A 23,866-nucleotide genomic window follows, 5' to 3' on the forward strand; every position below is an offset into this window, starting at 1 on the left:
CACAAGTTGATTCTGATGTTCTGACTAGTATCCGTGCAAGTCTGGTTGTAGATTTGTGGTTAGTACTTCACGATCAACGAAAGAGCATTTATTTTAGGAAATATCAGATGAATGGACCAGCATATGTAGCAGCAGTGGAGTAGACTTCTGGTTACGCATGCAGCGCGTTGGGGCATACTCCCATGTTTCAGCATCAGTCAACTCTTCACCAGGACAGGGGGCGTCGGCACCCTGAAGCAGGGTGTCCCTTCAAAGAGAAGGCCAGAGTGGAGAGCAGCACGCAATGGCACGCAATGGCAGATTGAGTTCCTTGTCCACCGGTAGCCCAGTCTTTGGATGAGAAATTCTCTGCTCATGTGGAGCCCCAGCAAATTGTGGAGGATGCCGCCCGATGGTTCAAGGACTCAATGGGGAATCCATGGTCAAATGGGGGTAGAGTCTTGCTTTAAGGTGTATAGCAGTCAATAAAGTTTCAAGATTGAGTCCTTGGCGTCCCTCATGCTCCTATGCATCCCTTGTGGTCTTGGGCAGATTACTTTTTTTCTTTCCTTCCTGAAGTAAACTGTTTAACCTACAGTTAATTTCTTCAAATCTGTCCTGTTTAACATGGGCTTAAGCAAAACTAAAGGTGATGGCTTGAAGGTTTAGAAGTAATCTAAACCTCTCGCGCAGCTCTGGGCAACCTTCCAAACCAATGTTTCGCCTGCCAAGCCATTACTGAAGGGGAGACCATATGCAAATCGGGCTCGGTCCCACCCCTTAAGGGGTAGTACAGCCCAAAATGCTAGTTGTCCCTTCTGCACAAGACCACAAGCATCCCCCGACATGTTTCAGCCTAAGTGGCATCGTGAGGAGTAGCTAAAAGGAGAAGCCTGAGATTTAAGATGAATTATAAACCTTTCAGGTATCCCCTTATTTTGCTGTGTAACATGGGCTTGCCATAGGTAGTGTGCATTGTGCCTTCAGATTGTAATTGTAGGTAGTGATCATTTGCAGAGTAGTTGAGCCAATGTTCTCTTGCAGCTCTCGCAACCTGAATTTTGTCAATTCTTGAATGTGCGAGTTGGTTTTTGGATTGTCTCGTAACTGTATGCTGCCCCTACACCACCTAATCTCAACCATGCATAAAAGTGAGGTTCATTTGTGACATGACTTTTGTTTGATATTTTTTCAGGAGGATTGATATTTCCCCGACTGCATTTAGAAAAGGATTTTCTCATGAGGAAGGAAAGGCCTCCAAAGAATCCAGCCACAAGGTAAAATGTTTTGGAAAATGAAGTGCATTGGGTTGATCTTTGAACACGTGTTGCTTTTCTTGCTCTCGACTTAAGTTTGTGTTTTTCTTTTAAGGATGTGCATATTTCTAAAAATGGCCTACAATGGGTATAATTTTTATTAAATATATCAACACAACCTTTGTGAAGTGGTTAGAATATGGTAAAAATGACCCCAAAAAAGTCAATTGAGTTGAGCTTGAAAAAAAAGGATTTTTGGAACACAAGTGACCTTGATGCGAGAAGAAGCTTGTTGTGGTTGTTGTTTCTGCTTGTAAGTATTACATCAATTGTATACATGCATTGTTACAAGCCATGTTTGCAAACGCCATGCATGTAAGAAAGGAGGCTTGTTAAAGTAAATATCTAAAGCCAAAGTAGTTAACTGCTGCATAGATGTGTAACACCTAGCCATATTTTGTGCTGCAGTCTAATTTAACTATAAGCGTCTTTATCCAAATGGGTAGAAATGTTGAATGTTATTTTTGAATCATTTGTTTACAGTTGCTACTTAATGTGCAGTTTGAAATGTAGATTAAAAGCATGCAGTCTTAACACATTTTTTCATGTACCCCTCTAGATTTGCCACTCATGGCAATCACAAATGTATTTTAATCATTTAAAGTTCAAGAATAACAATGCATATTTATTTAGCAAAATATAGCGGCTTCATTTTTGTCCTAGGTGGTAGTCCTTTTTGCGAATGGCCTTCAGTCGATGTTGCTCAGATGAATTGTAGCACAGCCCATCGCGTCTAAAGCCCACCATTTTAAAAATGTGGGTCTAGTCCTGTGTAAAATCATAACCATCCCCAAGGAGTCTATTGTTTGAAAGTTAATTTGTCACAAATCCAGTTCTTTCAATGGCCCTAAAGTTGTAGGAAGGCTTTAGGGAGGTTGACTTTTAGTTTGGGTCCACTTTAATCTGTCTGAAACCACAGTAGTGAGCCTGCGCTTGAATTGGAGCTGTTAAGTTTTTCCAGCCTTACCCCTTTACTCATTGCCTGAGGGATTTGCTACTAAACCATTCTGTTGGTTATAAACCATCTGGGGGAGATGCATGCCCCGATTATCCAGGCTCTGCGGACCCCACCCTAATGGACTAGAGGCTCCCACAAACCAAACTGATTCACCAGTTAATCTAGAGACTTTCTTTGTCCCCTGCACCCTACTTGTGGGAACAAAGATTTTCGAAGGTTAAGCCACTGTGTATGCACTGTATCCATTCTCTCCCTTGGCTTCCCCCATTCCTTTAACACCATCCTATGTTGAACTAAATTGGAAGAGTTGAAATCATCATCCAATCACTAAGTTCGCATTGAGAAACTGAATGAAGGACAGTAGTCCCAGCTGTGAGTATCTTTTGTCTGAAATGTCAGGGAGTTTGGACAAATTGGACGCTTGCCTCCCCCTGTTGGAAATTGATAGTCAGATCAGTGTTTACTCAGTACCTGTGTTCCTGCTGGGAAATGCTTTGATTTACTACTTACTCAGATTTCTGTTAAACAAAGGAGCACAATTCATGGCACCCAGCTGGTTTTTGTAGACCATTGTCCTGTTTAGCAGCACTAATACCTCTGGGTCTTAAAAGGCAGGAAGAAAAGATTTTAGTGCTGCTAAGGTGGCATTTGACACAACCTGCTGTCCTGAAGTGGCAGTAAATCCTAGATTTTCAGATCCTCGAAGGTGGCTTCCCAGCCAAATTGGGAAGTTGGTCATGGCCTGCTGTGGCTGCCTTAGAGATGGGAGAGCCCACCAAGAAATGTGCATCCTTGCTTGCCCGATGCATCTTGCTTTGCTTTTGGCAATGATTAATATTCGGGATGCCAGAAGTCTCAAAAGATGCTGGAAACCCTACTGTTTTTTCTGTAGAAGGGTGGCTTGTTGTATGTTCCACACCGGGCCTGTATTAGGAAAACTGGCACCCTGTGTTCCAGACATAGCCCATAAGGTCAATTCCTTAGTAGGCATTAAAGGATTTCTCCCTTGGAAGTCCTATCGGAACAGATGATGGTGACACTTGCCAAGAGTTGCTTAATGGCTTGCTGCCCTAGGGGATTTTCTGGGAGGGGCATAATTAAAAACATATATTTGCTTTTCCCTCTGAACTAACGGAATTGCTGAAGTAGGCATTAGGATTCCAGTGCATTTAGGTTCAGTGTAACTTGCAGGAATACAGCTCTTGCATTAGAGAATAGCTGCATATCTAGTAACAAATGGGAAATGGGCTTCACATCCCCTACCTGCAATCCTCTGTATCCCCAGGTCCCTTGAATTTCCAAGTGTACCCTCAATCTGCATCTAATTACATCCATGTTGTGATAGCCTATTGATGTCCTCACACCGCTCTGTTATACTGCTCACTTGAAGGCTAGGTTTATGTGCTCTAACACCCATTCGATACATGCAGAAGATCAGCAATGTCTGGATACCTGCAAAGAACTGTAAAGGGCCGACTACAACAAAGCTGTCCAAATAAAGAATTGCATATAATCGATGAAGGCTTGAATGAGGAGGCACGGCTGCCATTGTTTGAAAGATTCCTCTGCTCTGTGATAGTTGAGACCCACAGCTAGGCAACATGGTTACCCTGTAGTCCACCCGACTACAAGACGCTAATGTGGTTGAGCATCCATGGTTAAATTGTGAGGATGGGAGCTGGGTGTTACTGTTCCGCACACCACTTTGAACGCACAATAAAGGAATGGGCACAATATATTGCTAAAGGTGTAGATCTGAGTTTGGTGTGCAAAGAAAAGGAAATGCAGTGTTACAGGTAAGTATCTTTGTAAAAAGATTATTTTAGTGTCTTAATGTCCCTTCCAAGTTAGGGTCACACATCTTCATGCTCATGGGTGACCATATTAGGTTTTAGTCTCCAGGGGTCAGGCTCAATCTACAGGGAATAAACTGCTGCCCTAGGAATCAATCCAGCTGTGCAATTGGATTGGGTAACCATGTGGTTATTAAAGTGGTCAAAGACTGGGAATGGTTTTGGAAGGTATAGATCACCAGTGTCTGTTTCCAGACCTGCAAATAAGCTGTTGGTAAAGTAAATGCCCCCCAGAAAGCAGGTCTTTAAAGCGGTTGTATTGGGTCATAGACTAACGTAATCTGATCTTGCAAATTTCCTGCAGCCAATGCAGTTTCAGTAGCCAGGCAGTGCTGAGTGTTGCCAAGTAATGGAGGTCAGTGAAACGTGGGTTTCCTCTGAGCAACCGTCTAAGTTGACTGTTTCTTGAAAATCTTTTTTGTAGCTGTAGGTTGCACAATCCAGCTACTCGCCCCCACTTGTGCAGTGCTCCTTCCTTTGTGTTTGCAGAAAGCAGGGCAGCCTCCACTGGGAGCAGAGTAGTATTTGAGGCTTCCAACGCAGCCGCTTCCACTGGGTCATGGGGAGGAACGCTTCTGGTCACCAGAGATGGCTTGGGTAGGGTGATTCATGCAGTTTCCTTTTTTCCCTTTTTAAATTTTTTTTATACTATTCCCAGCAGATCATGCACAGGCTGTTTTGGGTTCAGGTTGATTCGCCATGCTTCAGGATTTCTCCAAGTTACCTACACCTTTTAGGTCAAGTTTTTCTGGTCTTGTGCCAACACTGGAAACCGAATGCAAACCCTGCGTTTTGCCTCCGGCTTCCTGGGCACAGAGTAGCTAGCACCATTTGTGGGCACAAAAATGTCCCTTCAAACATGGGATCAAGGTTTAGTTGCATGCCTCCTTCAGGGCAATTAATGCAAGAGAACCTCCAAGGGCTCTGTGCCAAGTAGTCTGACTCCTTAATTCAACAAGGACTGCCCAGTGCTTTTGGCTTCGGACCATGGAGATTTGCTGCCACCACTTCCTGTAAACAGAATTAACTAGACCATTCAATGCTGTAGGAAAACAAAAGGTACATTTTTGGGTACCCCTAATCTAAGGCTTATGTTTTTTTCATGGCACCTCTCAGTTGTACAGTTAGTGAGTCCTTGGATACGGGGTCATTATGAAATAGCAGTCTGTACCATTCAGAACACGCAAAAAATCCAGGCTTGTGTTAGAACCACAGTTCAGGACATCAGTTGCAGCTTTTCATAGGTAGAGCAGAGCCCATGGGTCTGGCTTGGCTCTTAGTCCAGCACAGGTATTTTGCTTCCCCCGAGTTTTCCAAGTGTGGGTTTGCTGTTTTGGGTCTCGCCGCATTGCTTTTTTCCTCGCCTGCCTTTAGTGGTCCCAGCTTAGATTTTCTCAATTGAGCGTTGCCACTGCAAAGCTCTGCCACACTTGCATTCGACCACACATCCACAAAATACAGCAGAGCCCCACGCAAAAGATTCTCTCCAGCTGATCATAGCTTGACACTGACACGCAATATGGGCTGCTGTTGGAGACCTAGCCATTCTCTACCTTTTGATTTGGCAATAAATGCACATGCATTTTACCACTTAGTCTGTTGAAAAGTAATGAAAGGTCTTCAAAGAGCGTTCATCCTCGCAGCTCTTTCAGGCCGTACCAATTACTGCAGGTGCTATACATATACTGCATAAAAGGCAAAGCTGGATATAGCCACACATTGCTTTCTGCTGCTCAATGCATGGTGTCCTGAACAGTTGCCCAACTCCTCCACCCTCAGACCGCCCTTTCCTCTTGTCTGGATCCTCCCACCACCCCTCACGACTTCCAACCAGCACAGCTTCAGACAGACTTATCTGCATGGCATGCTGCCTGCCTTCTTCCCCAATAGCATGAGCCCAATCTTCCCACCCCCTTCATCACAGAAGACCTCTTTGCTAACGTCCTGCCTTCAATACCCCAGCACAAAACCCATGCCTGCCATAGAGGGGTCTTGCCAAGTACATCTTTTTAAGGGAATGAAAGCTTGCTTCTTCCATTGTAGCTTGCTGCTGTGCAGGCTAGAAAAGTGAAAAGGAGTAAGCAAGCCAAAATTGCTTTCAGAAAGGAACCATAAATTGCATTACTTTCGTCCCGTTTCCCCTTTCCTCCATACTGCATGGGCATCCCTTCCTAGGGACAGGAGACCATCTTTCCATCTTTTTCACCAGAAAAAAACCATCTTCCCCTTTAAATTTAGAGGTGCGCGGGGGTGCAGCCCTGGAAGCATGCAGTGCGCCGACTCCGCTGCCACATCTCAGTCCCCTTTTCTGTGTCAACGGGAACAGGCCGAATTCCCCAGCGTTCCTGGGTTTGGGTTTGGCTTCGGCCATGTAATTCCACGCACGGATACTTCTCTTCCGTGTTTTTATCATTCAGGTACTGTGTCCTCCGGCATCACGCTCCAACCTGGCACATATCGACTTGACAGGGTTTAGCAGGTGTCCATCCTGCGACAGGCTCTTCAGACCCCCACGGTTGGCAAACTTGTACCGTGTGTGAAGCGCTTTCCTCTGGTCTCTGAAGAACAGACTAGCCAGGTGGAGGGAGACTCCTTTCCAGGGACTTGTCTGTGCGGGAGTAACCGCTCCGTTTCTCATACCAGCACGAGTATCGAGTTTAAACTAGCTGCCGGCCGGCAGGCCAGAGGATCCTCCCGGTGACAGTTCTGAGGGACCGGAAGGTTCTTTCGCTGGGTCTTCACACGAGAGGCCATGCCCTAGTACCAGCAACATATCGGAGGGGGCGCCTATAAGCAGTACTACCAGCAGATCCACTGAAGGTCTCGGCCTGAAGAGCAGGGTAGGCCTCATGATCCATCCTCTTGTATGAGGCTGGGCCCAGTGAGCCAAGCAACACGACGCAGGCATGTGGAAGGCAGCTAGACAAGATGGCTGCTGTGCCAGACATTAGACACCCCACCCACCCCCCCCTCCCCGATACCACACCAAGGAAGGGACAAGGTGGAGGTATGAGTGTCAATGTGGGACTGGTGTCAACCAGGTTTGTGGCCTACAGCCTATCCTTAGTTTGCGCAGGGCAAGTTCCCGCTGCGTCCGTAAGGGCAGGGCACGCAATGGCTCCAGCAGCCGCCCTTTACCCCTTCAATATAACCTACTACTCATCCGGCCTGTGAGTACTGATTTTCTAAAGATTCCTCAGGCTTATGAAATCTCCTTGGATGGGCGTCATGCTCAGGGATGCCATCAGGGACGTGCTCTCACCAATGTCTCCGGCGCCACAGGTCCCAGTACAGGTGCCCCTGTACAGCCTCTGCGGCCCGCTCTGGCCCCCCAACCGATCGTCCAGGCAGTTCTGTACCAGCCTCCGTCCCCACACCTCAGCCTTTGGTTCCCAGCACCCCACAACGGTGCTGGACCAGCCAGATCCCCAGATGGACAGATGAGGCAGAGGACCCCGACACACCGTTGTCTTGCAGGGCTGGCAGAGTACTTGGGCCTTCCTCAACCCGAGGTCGAGCAACCATCAAAGGGGGTCCTCGCAGAAGTCCTCATGCTATGCCCTGCAGCGAGAAAGGGGATCCCGATGCAGACGAAAGTCGCCTTGGCCAAAAAGGGCTGGCTCAAGCCCCACTCGGTCCAGCCGGTCAATCAACGCCAAGTACAGGCAGATGGAAGGTGATACACTCTTGCTATCTGCCCACCCTCAGCTGCACTCCTTGGTGATCGCTGCGGCATCACTATATTCCAAGCGTCAGTCCTCTTCCTCCTCGTCTGCAGCGCTGCTAGGCAAGGAGGAAAAGATCTTGGAGGCGTACAGGAAGAAGCTGTACTCCGTGTCCCGGCATCTTCATCAAGCCAACGTGAATGCCAGGCTGGCAACCGTTAACCAGAGGCTTTGGTGTGAAATTGCGGATTTACTCCCAGAGCTTCTGGCGCAGAGCCAATCACGATTCAAGACGGTACTGGCAGAGGCTAAGAGGGTGGCACAAGAAAGTCCCCCGTGGCCCGCATTGACAACTCTGGCCGGGCCATCTGCATTGCCACGGAAATGAGAAGACGGTCATGGCTTTGTGCTACAAAATTCAACCCGGATGTCCAGTGACGGCATCTTAGACCTGCGGTTCGAAGGGGCTCACCTCTTCCTCTCCATTTCGGATGAAGAGCTGGATAGAAAAAAAAACGCTCAAACGACCGTCTTTATCCATCCTTACAAAGACCACACCCAAAACGTTCACCCAGTCACCACAGCGCTCGGGCAAGGGGCATACATACGGAGGGTTCTGCGGCTTCCAAGAGAAAATGTCCAGGCTACTGGACCACTGGCTGACCCAAAATCGGCGCAAGCAACAAAAAGGGGAGTGCAGTGTAAGGGCTTTATACAGTCCCCCCTCCTCCGCAACAGCCTGAGGGAAAACGGACATGATACGCCCATACGGGTCCACGTGTCTCCAGTGGTGGGCATGCTTGCTTTCCATGCACCTGTGGCGCCAGAATTTCAGACCCCTGGATCTTCACTGTAGTATTCATGGGATACCGCCTACCCATCCCAGCCCTTCATCCCTCTACCCCTCCACTCCCACAGAATGGGACAGCAACTCTTTTGGCGAAGATCCGGTCGAGAGCCAGGCAGTGGAGGAAGTCCCAGCCTCCTAGCGCGGCTTGGGGTTCTACTCCAGGATTTTCGGCATTCAGAAAAAGAACCAGGCTGCCCTCAGTTGTGCTGGACCTTTCCACTCTCAACCTCTCCTTACCTCTACACAAATTCAAGATGGTTACCAGCCTTAATAGCAGAGACATTGTGCAAGGGAGACTGGATGTTCTCCCTGGATCAGAAGGACGTATACTTGCATGTCCCGATTTGGCAGCCTCATTGTTCTTTTCTACGATTCAGCATCATGGGCTACCATTTCCAATACAAGGTGCCTCCCTTCGACATCATCCAGTCTGAATGCAGTGGCAGCCCTCCTCAGGGCCACTACATATACCCGTAGCTTGACTGGCTCATCAGGGCTTCATCTCTGTAAGCGGTGCACTTCACTTTCAACGCACTTAAAACCACACTGCACAATCTGGGCTTTTCGCTCAAGGAGTCGCAGCTGCAGCCGCGCAGAATCTGGCCACCTTGGGACTCATCTGGGACTCGTGCTCAGTTTTTCCGTCGGGCGACAAGATAGTACCAACACCTGCTAGGTCTCATGGCAGCGGTCCTACTGGCCGTCCCCACACGAGACTCAGGATGAGGATACAGCTGCACTTCCATCATGGAACCAGGAGCAGGGCTCTCAAGTGGAGATGATCTGCATTCCTACTGCTCTTCACCCGGACCTCATATGGTGGTCCAGGGACTGCAACCTGTGGACAGGCAAACCTTTCCGGCAGCCTACCCCACAGGTCACCATCACTACAGACTCCTCTCGGGATGGGATGTGGGGGGGGGGGCACCCTGGGCAACCACTGCATCCATGGCACCTGGACCAGGCAGGAGTACCACATCAATTGGCTGGAACTGAAGGCCATCTGGCTAGCACTCAGAGCCTTCCTTCCGGTTATCGAGGGCAAGGTTGTCCTAATTCAGAAAGACAATTCAACCAGCATGTTCTATATCAACAAGCGGGGAAGGTACTGGGTCCCCCCCTCTCCCCGCCGCTGTGCAGGCTGGCGGTCAGCATGTGGGAGTGGGCTCTGGAGAAAAACATCTACCTCACGGCCGTCCACATTCCAGGGGAACCCAACCTGGAAGCGGACAGGCTCAGAAGACTGAGAGCAGACCATTACGAGTGGCAATTGAAAGGCCTGCTGCAGGAGATCTTCAGCAGATGGGGGGGACACCCCAGGTGGACCTCTGCCACCTGGGACAAAACAGAAGTGCCAACAGTTATCCTCCTGGCAGGGACAGGGCTGCAGCTCCCTGGGCGACACATTTAAGATCCAGTGGAACCGCGTGTGCCTTCTGCCCACACTGCTGATAAACAGGGTGATATGCAAGATCATGCAGTCTCGCCACCTCAGCGCCATCCCAATGGCTCCATGGTGGCTAGCCAGGCCATGGTTCTCTAAGCTGCTCAGCCTCTCGAAGAGATCCCCCCCCCCACCCCATTCACCTTCCAACGTCCCAGCACATCTTCTGGCACAGCAGGGGGGCAGGGTCATCCACCCCACGCCTCAGAAGCTAGCCCTCACAGCATGGTTCCTGAGCACCTCAGCCTTTCCCAGGCTAATCTAGAGATCTTACAGGGGGCTAGGAGCAAAGCTACCAGGACCCAGTATAAGAGCAAGTGGACCAGGTTCTGCCACTGGGCAGACTAAGGATATCAACCCCCTTGCATATACATTGGACGATGTGCTGGCCTTCTCGCCGCACCTTGCCCACTCGGGCGTTCAGGTAGACACTTGCTGTACGTACTTGCCAGCCATTGGGGCCTACAGAAACTTGAAGGAAGAGGTGTTCTCTTCCAACCCGATTGTCAAGAATCATTTGACAGGACTCGCCAGACTCTACCCGCCCATTAAGAGGCCACACCCTGTGTGGGACCTTAACATAGTTTTGGGGGCCCTGGTGCACAAACCATTTGAGCCAATGGCGTTCTTGGACATCAGCTTAAACAGAATGGGGGTTATTGCACCAACCCCTTTTGCTGCGACCTTGGTTTGTGCACCCTGTTTAGGAAGGTGTTGCAAATGATGACGGACAGGGGTCTAGACCCCACCTCTGAAATCAAGACAAGAATGCAGAGCCTTCCACATAAATGTGCACCCCAAATGAATATGTGCAAAACAAAGTTGTATTTAATCAGTGGATCATATCAAATCCTGTGAAATGTCATAACATAAATGCCCATGGATAACACATGTTTCATTTGTGGCGCAAATGAGGGCTATAAATTGTCTGGAGTTCTTGGAAATCAGGCTAGTCACATTAAGACGGCCTTGTTAGTCTGCCTCACCTTGGCTCGCAGTGTCTGTGAAATCCAGGCGCTGGTCGCATCAGAGCCTTATACTAAGTTTCACAGGGATAAAGTAGTCCTCCGGACACGCCCAGCATTCCTACCCAAGGTGCCTTCCGCATTCCATCTTAACGAGGAAATAGGGCTTCCTATGTTTTTTGCTGAGCCTAAGGACGAGGCACAGTGCTGCACTGCCTCGATGTCGGGCGTACCCTGAAATTCTACTTGGATAGGACCAAGGGTGTCCGCAAGTTGGACGCACGGTTTGTCACCTTTGGCAAATCAAGACCGGGATATCAGACCTCCATAGCTCGTTGGATGGTCTAAGCCATCAAAGAAGCTTACGAGGGACAGCATAAGCCACTGCCGGCCAACAGAGGGTCTCCCCTCCACCCTGGGGGGCTACACTGAGTTGTAATCGCCCATGCAGTTTGGAGGAAAGGGGATGGGACGTAAGAGTAAATCTAAGTTACTCACCGTAGTGACCAACTAGTCCCCTTTCCTCCATACGTCCACCATCTCCCCCTCCTCCCATAAAACCGGTGTTAATCTATTGTCGATGTGTCTTTGGGGACTGAGGTTTGGGGCTGGAGGGCGGAGTCGGGGCAGCCCATGCTCCCAGGGCCACACCCCCACCCACCTCTAAATTTAAAGGGGAAGATTTTTTTATTTTTTTTCTATGAAGTGATGCCCATGCAGTATGGAGGAAAGGGGACTAAGGACTAGGAGTGCATTAGTCACTACTGTGAGTAACTTATTTATTTTGTTAGCTTTTCAATGAGCTTTTGCCAATTGGTAAGTTTTGATTTGGCATACCCCTCCCAAACGTTGGGGGCTGGGCAAAGTCTGAGCATGCCCAGGCTCTCCATGCAGTGACTACATTCCAGACATACCCCGTGGCGCAGCAAACGCCCCTCCAGCTTGCTCTCCTTTCAGTGATGTGCACCATACAGTAGTTAAATCCCAAATTCGGTCCACTTCTACACATAGCGCCTCCACCCTTTTGACCACTTCCTTCTCATGCCTTCCTGAGCATCTCTATCCAACGCCCTCATCCCAACTATCTACCGGACTACCACTAATGAGTTATATCATACTCATCATTTACCTCTCTGAGCGGCAAAGGCGCTTCGCTATAACCTGTGGCAGGAGGTGCTATAGAAATGCAAGAACCTAAAAATGCATAAGTTTTGTTACGAAATTGAAACGCACACAAATTGCACAACGAAAATGTAGGCAGTGTTCTCATCACCGGACAACAGTGCAAGCAGATGGGGCTTGGCTCATTTTGTGGCCATGTGGTTTCTCTAACTAGTCAAGACTGCCACTTGGCTCGCTTACCAGTATTTTTTCCCCATAGCTGTCACTTCTGGAGCTTCATTGTGGCCATAAAACACCTGGTATTAGAATATTCTGGCCCTGGGAGAAAAATGAGAAATCTACACTTGGTCAGATTAGAATATGAGGTATAATAACTTCCCTCATTCAGAAAGAAATTCAGATTTGGAGCTATTGATTATGGTGTGCAGGACAACCTGGCTTTACATTTGTAAGGCAGAAAATCTTAGTCTGAATCCCATTATGAGGATGGCACTTGATCATTCGCAAAAGGAGCAACTGCTCCACTTGTAAGCATGACATTTTGCTCCAAGCCTGATTTTAAGAGGATAGCAGGAAAAGGGAGTGAGGTGGCAGGCTGTCATTTATAACCTGACTGTACACAAGTGTTCCTTGATGAAGGCATCTGATTAGAACAGACAAAACTCATGGTTCCATAAAGGGTGCAGCCCAAGCTTTTTAATGGCATGCTCTAAAGATGTCCCACTTGCACAAATATGGACCTGTAAGGTCACTGTTTTGACTTGGGCCCAGCTAGCTATCTGAAACAGTTTCAGGTGAAATCCTCATAAATAATAAGCTTTATGCGCTTTTATCCTGCATTCGGCTTGGTAGAAATAATCTTAGCCCATAGTGCCGAGCAGGGGTGTGGTGGTGTCCCCTGCACCCCTAGTCCAGCATTATGTGCTTACGACTGTTGCAGAGGCGTCCCCACCCCGCACACATTCGATGTACAGCAGGAGACAAATGGAGAAATTCTGATAAGCTCGAGTGACAAAATGTAAGCAAGTCGGCTCTGCTAATTTGTAACTAGAGCTTTTCCAAATTTGATCGTTCAATGTACAGATGCTTTAGGAAACTTGGATCTCTCCTGTTTATGGTGTTTTTGTTCTTGGAATCCTGGTCCAATCTGTTTTGAAACTTGCTGAGATATTGGTCTGGATGGAGTTCAAAAGTTTGGTTTCTCAGTCTCCTGACAAGAGGTCGTGTGGGAGTTAATTGGTAACATCAAATCAAAATTCTTTTGGAGCTTGTTTATTTTATTTCATTTGTTGATTGGGACCAAACCCAGAAGTATCACAGCACTAGGTTAGATTGGTAAAAAATACAGTTGAAATAAGACAGTTGCTGGGTTACATTATTAGTATGGTTTCAGCAGTAATGGTAAGTAGGATACAGTGTCAAAATCTTTGTTTTGGAAATGCGCCGATCAGGTAAGATTGCTTGTCTTTGATAATGGAGGCCGAGCATTCCTAAGAGTGGGAGCAATAAATGTGAAGCTGGCTCCTGCTGCTGTCTGGTGAATCTGGGTGTCGTAAGGGAGGAGGATCTCAGGGTGCAGGGTATTTTTGGAGATGTGCGCAGTGAGGTAAGTGGATGCAGTATTGTGGGTGATTGAGAGGATTTTAAACTCAATTAGTGCCTTGTTGGGCAGCCTGTGAGCTTCACGTCTCACTAGAGATGTCGTCAAATCTTTAGGACCAAGATGGCTCAGAAGGCGTTATTTTGGATCAATTGTAATTTAGTTTGATTTTTGTTGGCTGCTCCAATAAGTAATTTGCTGACGATAATGGCCCTCGCCAGAGTAAGGAAGGTGTTCGAGCAGAGGAATTTTCTGGAGTGGTTGATATATTTAGTAAAGTAGGCCGCGGAGGAGGCAACAGATTTTAGATGTTTGAACATGGTGAGTTCAGAGTCTAGGTGGACTCCCAGGGTTTGACTGAGCTGGACATGTGGGTGAAGTTTCCATCAATGGTGAAGGCAGAGTCTGTGTTTGAGACTGTGTGGGGAGCATCTAGTCATCATACAGGCATAGATGGTGTGTAGTCACCTAGGCCTGAATGATGCTGTAAATCTTTTTGTTGGCTGAGTCGAGGCAGTGATTACCAGTGAGTTTGAGGAAAATTTGCGTGTCAGCAAAGTTGGTGCAAGGGATTGCAAGGCTCTTAAACGGCTTAGTATGCTTATTAAAGTGGGAGATGGGAATGATCCATGAGGGACCCGTTAGGCAAGATTTAATGCAGTAAACCTGTGGGAGACTACACCAGTCTTGTCGTCTTGGCATTCGGTAACCGACCTATTGATAGAGGTCTGTACTAAACAAGTTGGTAGAGTGACTGAGCAGCCAGACCTATCAAGAGGGGTAAATGTGAGTTGTATAGCTGTAGCATAGACATCCAGACATACAAGTATGCAAATAACACTTGCACTCAAGGTTTTCTACTAAAATTATTATTTAACGGTCACTTTTAAATAAGCATTCTTTGAAAAGGGCAAATGTGCAACAATAAAAATATACTTAATACATTCTCAATCAAGATATGCAAGTAGATACTCTTTGGAGATGCTTGATACGCACTACCTACACCCTGCGGTGACTTCCATTATTAGGACTGTATTGGCATGAATGTCACTTTTCGCACTTAGTAAAATTCTGAGGTTGTGGAAAGGTTAAGGGAAGGAAAAAGGTTAACAGGTTCTCAGAGCATGCGAGTACTTTTAAATCTCCCAATGAAGTATAGATAACATATTTCCCAGCAATACTAGTTAAAAGCCAATGTACCACCTATGAGGGACAGTTAGAATCAGTCAATGGGTCAGAAGAGTCTGCAGGGAGCCAGGACGGCCAAACTCCATTTGAACAAGGTCTTTGGAGCTGAGGCACTTCTAAGATGGCACAAAATTCTTGCACAAAGATGGAGTTTATAGAGAATCACTGTTGGGCCACAAGCGGTTGGGGTCAGAGCTGAGATGAACTCTTCAAAAAGCAGCTACTGCAAGTCTCAAGTGAGAATGCAAGCTTCAGACAAGTACCCCTTAGTCAGCACAGTACCTTAGAGGATACAGCTGGCTTCTTTTCTGGTTGCGGGGTTGCAGATACTGGGTTCCTGGCCCTCAGTCGTGGGGACAAGATGGAGGATATTTGGAGGACTCCTGCACTGCAGCCCTCTGCAGTTCGAAGGGCGGCGGCATCTACGGGCTATTTTCAGTTCTGCAGCACTATGCGGTTTCAGCTACTGGCAAATAGCACCACCCCAGATCTTGGACACTTGATGGGCATGCTTCACTCCTTCAGTCCGCACTCTGAGGTGACTCGAGCTTGGATCGTCCTCCTTCTGGAGGGTCCTTAGGATCTTTCAGGAGCTTCCTCCAGTTGGGGGAAGGTCCTGCAGCAAAATTCGTCTCGGGTTTAGTTGGTCCCACTAACCCAAGGGAAGAAGTCCTCTCCGGAGCTTCTCTAGTCAATTTGGAAAAGCTGTTTCAGCACAGCAGCAGGGCTTCACCAGGCAGGTCAACTGTCCAGGAGGATACAGCAAGCTTCTCTTCGTGATTCCTTCAGATGTTTCATCCAGTGGTCGACTGTCTTCAGTTTAAGAACCGTCGCCTTTTTATGCATCTTTCTCCCATTCATGCACAGCCTGGCTGTCCTCAAAGGACAGCCGGCCAATCCACACTGGGTACTTTCAGGTTACCAAGGAGACTAAGGACAAGGAGTTTTGGGCACCTCCCTCGCTTCCTGCCCTGCCAGACACACTGGAGCCAGAGACGGGGTTTCAATACTGAAGCCTGCAAAGCTAACAAGAGTTAAACCTGGTTTGGCGTGCTGAGTAAAACCCAAGAAAGACCTCACAAACCAGAAATGGCGAAAAAAGATGACCGGGGCCATTTTGACACAATGGTAACCCATGAGTGTTATACTGCAGTTGAGAATGCAGCCTGTGGTAGAAAAGGACAATGGTAGGAAAATTAAACCACTGCTACCAGCCATTTAAAGTAGGGTGGGGTAACATAAAACATTTTACACAAGCAAGTAGAAAAAGGGGTTCCAAGTAAAACACAGCACTCCACATAAGATGGGGTGTGCTGGACCTACAAAGATAAGTAAAGTCAATTTCACTTTACTATTCTTGAACTGTAGTTTTCGCAAGAAAGGGTATTTAAACCTTATGAGAAATCTAAAGGATTCCTGTGACACTGCACTGAAGGTGCTGCGTGTCACCCCACAAAAAGTAGATGCCTATGGATTTTGTCAGACTCAAAAAACAAAGAATACAGAATCCAAATCAGATCAAAATACATGAGAAAAAGGTCTCTCGGGATAAAAATTAGTCCTAAAGTACAGCAAAAGAGCTAGGGGGTCTCCCAAAAGGTTGAAGGGAATAAGCACAGAAATGAGAATTCTCCCTAACACTCCTGAACTCTCTCCATACACTTTCCCTCCAGGAAGGACCTCCAACAATCAACCTTCGACCTCTGGCTCACAAACGCCCTCACTCTGACAAAACTGATCACTCCGAGATCAGGACCAACACCCAGGTGGTTCACTAACAAACTCAAATCACTAAACACCCTCAAGCACCGTCTGGAATGGACCTGGAGAACCGACCCTACAGCACAGAACGAAACAGACAAACGAGAGCATACAGACTGGAAATCAGAAAACCCAAGAAAACATTCTATGGCAACAACATCCTAAATTTTTGAAACCCAAACGAGGAACTACATAGAATCATATCCATCTTATGTGACACCTTATCACTGCACTTCCACAATGTTGCGATTGACACTCTGCCATCTCTAAATTGGAACACCTGCCCCCGCCACCCACCCACAGTCTAACCTTCTCCAAAACCCCACCTCGATACAAATCTTCGACTTGCTCACCAATCTCACACCAGGAGTTTCACTCGCTTGTAGCAGATAGCCGTCCTTCCGGCTCCCCTGAGGACCCCTGCCCACCCACTCCTCAAACATCCTAGCCTCTACCTGCGCAGGTTGCATCGCACAATCAATCCTCAACCACTCATTCACTTCAGGATCTTTCCCGGAAACCCTAAAAATCTCCTACATCGAACACATCCTCAAAAAACCAACACTCGACCCCCAGAACTACCGGGCAATCTCCAACACTCGCTGTATCTCCAAACTCATGGACCGTGCGCCATTCAAGCAGCTTGGCCTATTGACCGAAGCCAACAACCTCCTAGACCCCACACAATCTGGTTTCTGACCACCTGGAGCAGAATCCTCCCTAGTCCCCATCTGTGCTGTACTCATCCTACTGGACCCCTCTGCAGCCCTTCGTTACCATCAATCGCACTATGCTCCTAGACATGCTACAAATGGTTTATAGTGATATAATTGAAAACAAAAAGGTCGAAAGTCAAAATGTCGAAAAATAAAGGGCGAACATTTTTTTTGACTTTTATTTTCGAAATGGGGGGGTTCCCCCCAACCCCCCCTTTTTTAATTTTTTTCTTTTTTGTTTTACCCATTTTTTCTTCCCGGACCCCAAAATGAATATAATTAAAGATTCGACTTTTTTTTTTACTTTTATTTTTCGACATTTGTCTTTCGACCTTTTTTCCGATATTTTGACTGCACACCGCTACAAACACCAGGAATCAGAAACACAGCCCTCTCGTGGATCTCCTCTTTCGTCTCAAATTGCTCACAAATCATGCACCTCCACCAGTTCACATTCACTCACGACCAGTAAGAAAAGGTGTCCCACAAGGAGCATCCTTATCGCCCCTAATCTTCAACTTCTACCTAAAACCCCTGCCCGCAATCATCCGCTCAAATAAATTCTTACTTGCTACAACTATGTAGACACCCAGATAATCCTTCAAATCGCCAAAACTCAAGGCTCCGGCAGCCTGGACCTGTCGTCATGCCTATCTGATATTGACCACTGGATGAAGACCAACCACCTCATCCTCAACCCTGGGAAAAATGAAATCCTAATTTGCAGGAAAACGGCTCCTTCCCCAACCGATTCCGTGGCCTCAATCCCTAGGACAAGCACCAGCAACTTCAAACGTGGTAAACCTACATGAAATTATCCCTCACCACCCCATCACCTACGCATCTAAAACCTGTTTCTTCCATCTACGGATCCTCTGTATTTTCCCTTAACTCGCCCCATGTTTTTCAGCCATCCACTCGATCATCCTGTCCCTCCTAGACTATGCAAATTGCCTCTACCTAGGCACTCCAGTGTTTCGACTAAGGAAACTCCAAAGAATCCAAAATGCGGCAGCATGCATGCTCATTAACCTACCCCTACCCCAGAGAACACATCCGCTCTACATACTACCTTTTTTTTAAAGCCATGTGCATCTCCCAATGCGCCATCCACAACACCGGCCCGGAATTCTGTCAAGACAAAATCCGGCCCTACCAGCCCTCACAGTATCTCGGATCCTGCACAGCTTAATGCCTAGCGGTCTCTTCTTGCAGCTCCTCCAGGCTGGGTGGGTCCTTGTTCTCTGTCCAAGCGCCAATTATCTGGAACGCTCTACCCCTACACATTTGCAACACAATCACCAGAAATTCAGAAAGGTCCTAAAAGCCTGGCTCTTCCCTCCTGAACACCTTCCTCCTCTCTACTACACTGCTGAACCCAACATTCCTATACACCAATCACCGCTCTGATGCCGGCAGCTTTCGCAGCAGCTCACCTTGACAAACTGTTGCCCCATTCGCTGAGGCACACCACAATAAACCTTACTCCTCCTCGAAATGCAACACAAACCACAGCGGCAGTATTCACATCGGCTCACCCAGAATAACTATCGCCCCATGAACAATGTTAGGCAAGATTCTGTGCAGTACCCTTTGGGAGACTACAGCAACCTTGGCCTCCTTACAATAGGAACCCAACCTTTGGTGTTAGGGAGAATTCTCAGAAATGTGCCAATTCCCTTCTACCTTAGAGACCCTCAGCTCTTTTGCTGGACTTGAGGACTTTTTATCTAATCATTTTAATGTGATTTAATTTGTGTTCTTTTTAATTTGGGAGTCTGACAAACTCCATAGGCATCACCTTTACATTGTCACACTGCACCTTCAGTGCAGTGGCATAGGGAAGTCTCTTGGATTTCCCAACGGCTTAAATACCTTCTCTTCGTGAAACTGTTTCAAAGCGCAGTGAAGTGAGATTGTAACTTTCTAGACCCTGCACACACTTTTACCAGAGGGTGCTGGAGGGGTTACTTGGTGTCCCCTTTGTCTAGTTTCTTATGTAAAATATTTTGTTAGCCTTTCTACAGTTAATTACCAATGGGGGTCCTGGGAGTCCCTCTGCCAGACATTAGTCCTGGTTACGAGAGACTTACCCAGAGTCTTTAGCTCACTATCTTTCACAGAGAAGAAATATCCCAAACATATCAGTCTTTGTCCTGCCCTGGGGCAGTCCAGCACCGAAATGCTAGGCAATTCTCCTCTGAACAAGAGTACCAACAGCATCCCCAGACACGTGTTTCGGTCTGGTTGGACCTCATCAGTAGGGAGGAGCTGTGCCTCTCTAAGAATAGTGAGCAAGGGGTCCACGTCTGGATTCCCCTAGTAGCTTAGGGTGAGACCCAAAGTTACTCAAATATGCAAATTACCAATGGGGGTCCTGGGAGTCCCTCTGCCAGACATTAGTCCTGGTTACGAGAGACTTACCCAGAGTCTTTAGCTCACTATCTTTCACAGAGAAGAAATATCCCAAACATATCAGTCTTTGTCCTGCCCTGGGGCAGTCCAGCACCGAAATGCTAGGCAATTCTCCTCTGAACAAGAGTACCAACAGCATCCCCAGACACGTGTTTCGGTCTGGTTGGACCTCATCAGTAGGGAGGAGCTGTGCCTCTCTAAGAATAGTGAGCAAGGGGTCCACGTCTGGATTCCCCTAGTAGCTTAGGGTGAGACCCAAAGTTACTCAAATATGCAAATTACCAATGGGGGTCCTGGGAGTCCCTCTGCCAGACATTAGTCCTGGTTACGAGAGACTTACCCAGAGTCTTTAGCTCACTATCTTTCACAGAGAAGAAATATCCCAAACATATCAGTCTTTGTCCTGCCCTGGGGCAGTCCAGCACCGAAATGCTAGGCAATTCTCCTCTGAACAAGAGTACCAACAGCATCCCCAGACACGTGTTTCGGTCTGGTTGGACCTCATCAGTAGGGAGGAGCTGTGCCTCTCTAAGAATAGTGAGCAAGGGGTCCACGTCTGGATTCCCCTAGTAGCTTAGGGTGAGACCCAAAGTTACTCAAATATGCAAATTACCAATGGGGGTCCTGGGAGTCCCTCTGCCAGACATTAGTCCTGGTTACGAGAGACTTACCCAGAGTCTTTAGCTCACTATCTTTCACAGAGAAGAAATATCCCAAACATATCAGTCTTTGTCCTGCCCTGGGGCAGTCCAGCACCGAAATGCTAGGCAATTCTCCTCTGAACAAGAGTACCAACAGCATCCCCAGACACGTGTTTCGGTCTGGTTGGACCTCATCAGTAGGGAGGAGCTGTGCCTCTCTAAGAATAGTGAGCAAGGGGTCCACGTCTGGATTCCCCTAGTAGCTTAGGGTGAGACCCAAAGTTACTCAAATATGCAAATTACCAATGGGGGTCCTGGGAGTCCCTCTGCCAGACATTAGTCCTGGTTACGAGAGACTTACCCAGAGTCTTTAGCTCACTATCTTTCACAGAGAAGAAATATCCCAAACATATCAGTCTTTGTCCTGCCCTGGGGCAGTCCAGCACCGAAATGCTAGGCAATTCTCCTCTGAACAAGAGTACCAACAGCATCCCCAGACACGTGTTTCGGTCTGGTTGGACCTCATCAGTAGGGAGGAGCTGTGCCTCTCTAAGAATAGTGAGCAAGGGGTCCACGTCTGGATTCCCCTAGTAGCTTAGGGTGAGACCCAAAGTTACTCAAATATGCAAATTACCAATGGGGGTCCTGGGAGTCCCTCTGCCAGACATTAGTCCTGGTTACGAGAGACTTACCCAGAGTCTTTAGCTCACTATCTTTCACAGAGAAGAAATATCCCAAACATATCAGTCTTTGTCCTGCCCTGGGGCAGTCCAGCACCGAAATGCTAGGCAATTCTCCTCTGAACAAGAGTACCAACAGCATCCCCAGACACGTGTTTCGGTCTGGTTGGACCTCATCAGTAGGGAGGAGCTGTGCCTCTCTAAGAATAGTGAGCAAGGGGTCCACGTCTGGATTCCCCTAGTAGCTTAGGGTGAGACCCAAAGTTACTCAAATATGCAAATTACCAATGGGGGTCCTGGGAGTCCCTCTGCCAGACATTAGTCCTGGTTACGAGAGACTTACCCAGAGTCTTTAGCTCACTATCTTTCACAGAGAAGAAATATCCCAAACATATCAGTCTTTGTCCTGCCCTGGGGCAGTCCAGCACCGAAATGCTAGGCAATTCTCCTCTGAACAAGAGTACCAACAGCATCCCCAGACACGTGTTTCGGTCTGGTTGGACCTCATCAGTAGGGAGGAGCTGTGCCTCTCTAAGAATAGTGAGCAAGGGGTCCACGTCTGGATTCCCCTAGTAGCTTAGGGTGAGACCCAAAGTTACTCAAATATGCAAATTACCAATGGGGGTCCTGGGAGTCCCTCTGCCAGACATTAGTCCTGGTTACGAGAGACTTACCCAGAGTCTTTAGCTCACTATCTTTCACAGAGAAGAAATATCCCAAACATATCAGTCTTTGTCCTGCCCTGGGGCAGTCCAGCACCGAAATGCTAGGCAATTCTCCTCTGAACAAGAGTACCAACAGCATCCCCAGACACGTGTTTCGGTCTGGTTGGACCTCATCAGTAGGGAGGAGCTGTGCCTCTCTAAGAATAGTGAGCAAGGGGTCCACGTCTGGATTCCCCTAGTAGCTTAGGGTGAGACCCAAAGTTACTCAAATATGCAAATTACCAATGGGGGTCCTGGGAGTCCCTCTGCCAGACATTAGTCCTGGTTACGAGAGACTTACCCAGAGTCTTTAGCTCACTATCTTTCACAGAGAAGAAATATCCCAAACATATCAGTCTTTGTCCTGCCCTGGGGCAGTCCAGCACCGAAATGCTAGGCAATTCTCCTCTGAACAAGAGTACCAACAGCATCCCCAGACACGTGTTTCGGTCTGGTTGGACCTCATCAGTAGGGAGGAGCTGTGCCTCTCTAAGAATAGTGAGCAAGGGGTCCACGTCTGGATTCCCCTAGTAGCTTAGGGTGAGACCCAAAGTTACTTGGGGAATCCAGACGTGGACCCCTTGCTCACTATTCTTAGAGAGGCACAGCTCCACCCTACTGATGAGGTCCAACCAGACCGAAACACGTGTCTGGGGATGCTGTTGGTACTCTTGTTCAGAGGAGAATTGCCTAGCATTTCGGTGCTGGACTGCCCCAGGGCAGGACAAAGACTGATATGTTTGGGATATTTCTTCTCTGTGAAAGATAGTGAGCTAAAGACTCTGGGTAAGTCTCTCGCAACCAGGACTAATGTCTGGCAGAGGGACTCCCAGGACCCCCCTTGTTAATTTGCATATTTGAGTAACTTTGGGTCTCACCCTAAGTTACTAGGGGAATCCAGACGTGGACCCCTTGCTCACTATTCTTAGAGAGGCACAGCTCCACCCTACTGATGAGGTCCAACCAGACCGAAACACGTGTCTGGGGATGCTGTTGGTACTCTTGTTCAGAGGAGAATTGCCTAGCATTTCGGTGCTGGACTGCCCCAGGGCAGGACAAAGACTGATATGTTTGGGATATTTCTTCTCTGTGAAAGATAGTGAGCTAAAGACTCTGGGTAAGTCTCTCGCAACCAGGACTAATGTCTGGCAGAGGGACTCCCAGGACCCCCCTTGTTAATTTGCATATTTGAGTAACTTTGGGTCTCACCCTAAGTTACTAGGGGAATCCAGACGTGGACCCCTTGCTCACTATTCTTAGAGAGGCACAGCTCCACCCTACTGATGAGGTCCAACCAGACCGAAACACGTGTCTGGGGATGCTGTTGGTACTCTTGTTCAGAGGAGAATTGCCTAGCATTTCGGTGCTGGACTGCCCCAGGGCAGGACAAAGACTGATATGTTTGGGATATTTCTTCTCTGTGAAAGATAGTGAGCTAAAGACTCTGGGTAAGTCTCTCGCAACCAGGACTAATGTCTGGCAGAGGGACTCCCAGGACCCCCCTTGTTATTTTTCTACAGTTAATGGCTGGTGACAGTGGTTTACTTTTTACTACCATTGTGTTTTCACCTACACCAGGTCTCCGGGTAGGTCTTCACTTTGGTCTCATTGACTCTTCAAGGAATTCCTCGAAGGACTTTTTTGATCTTTCCTGCGGTGAAGGCTCCTGCCCCTGTGTCAGAACTCGACGTGGTGCTGACAAGTGTCATGGTGGCCCACTTCGAGCCTATGCATCAAGCACCTCGTTTCTCTCAGGGAAAACTGCTTTCCTTGTGGCCATCACCTCCACCAGAAGGGTGGGCGAGATGCAGGCCCTATCCTGCAAAAAGCCATACCCGACTTTCCACGAATCGAGGTTGGTGATGTGGACGCACCCCTCTTTCATACCGAAGGTTTTGTCGGAATTCCACCTCAACTAACCTTTTGTTGCGTTTTTTTTTTTCTTCCACCATCCCCCTCCGCCCAAAAACCTTCATCGCTGGCTGAAAGGCCTTGCACTCGCTGAGTTG

General features: G+C 47.9%; 1 protein-coding gene across 3 annotated transcripts in view; it reads left to right on the forward strand.

Annotated features, from left to right (window-relative positions):
* THRAP3 (thyroid hormone receptor associated protein 3) overlaps window positions 1-23,866 on the forward strand; it is a 422,162-nt gene that overhangs the window by 298,485 nt on the left and 99,811 nt on the right. For all 3 annotated transcript variants that reach the window (XM_069622622.1, XM_069622623.1, XM_069622624.1), the window contains one exon: window positions 1,175-1,256. In XM_069622622.1, the coding sequence (XP_069478723.1) occupies window positions 1,175-1,256 (82 nt within the window). The remainder of the gene's footprint in view (window positions 1-1,174; window positions 1,257-23,866) is intronic.

Source organism: Ambystoma mexicanum, chromosome 11 (genome assembly GCF_040938575.1).
Source record: "Ambystoma mexicanum isolate Mex_15411 chromosome 11, UKY_AmexF1_1, whole genome shotgun sequence".
NCBI classification, from domain to species: Eukaryota; Metazoa; Chordata; class Amphibia; order Caudata; family Ambystomatidae; genus Ambystoma; species Ambystoma mexicanum.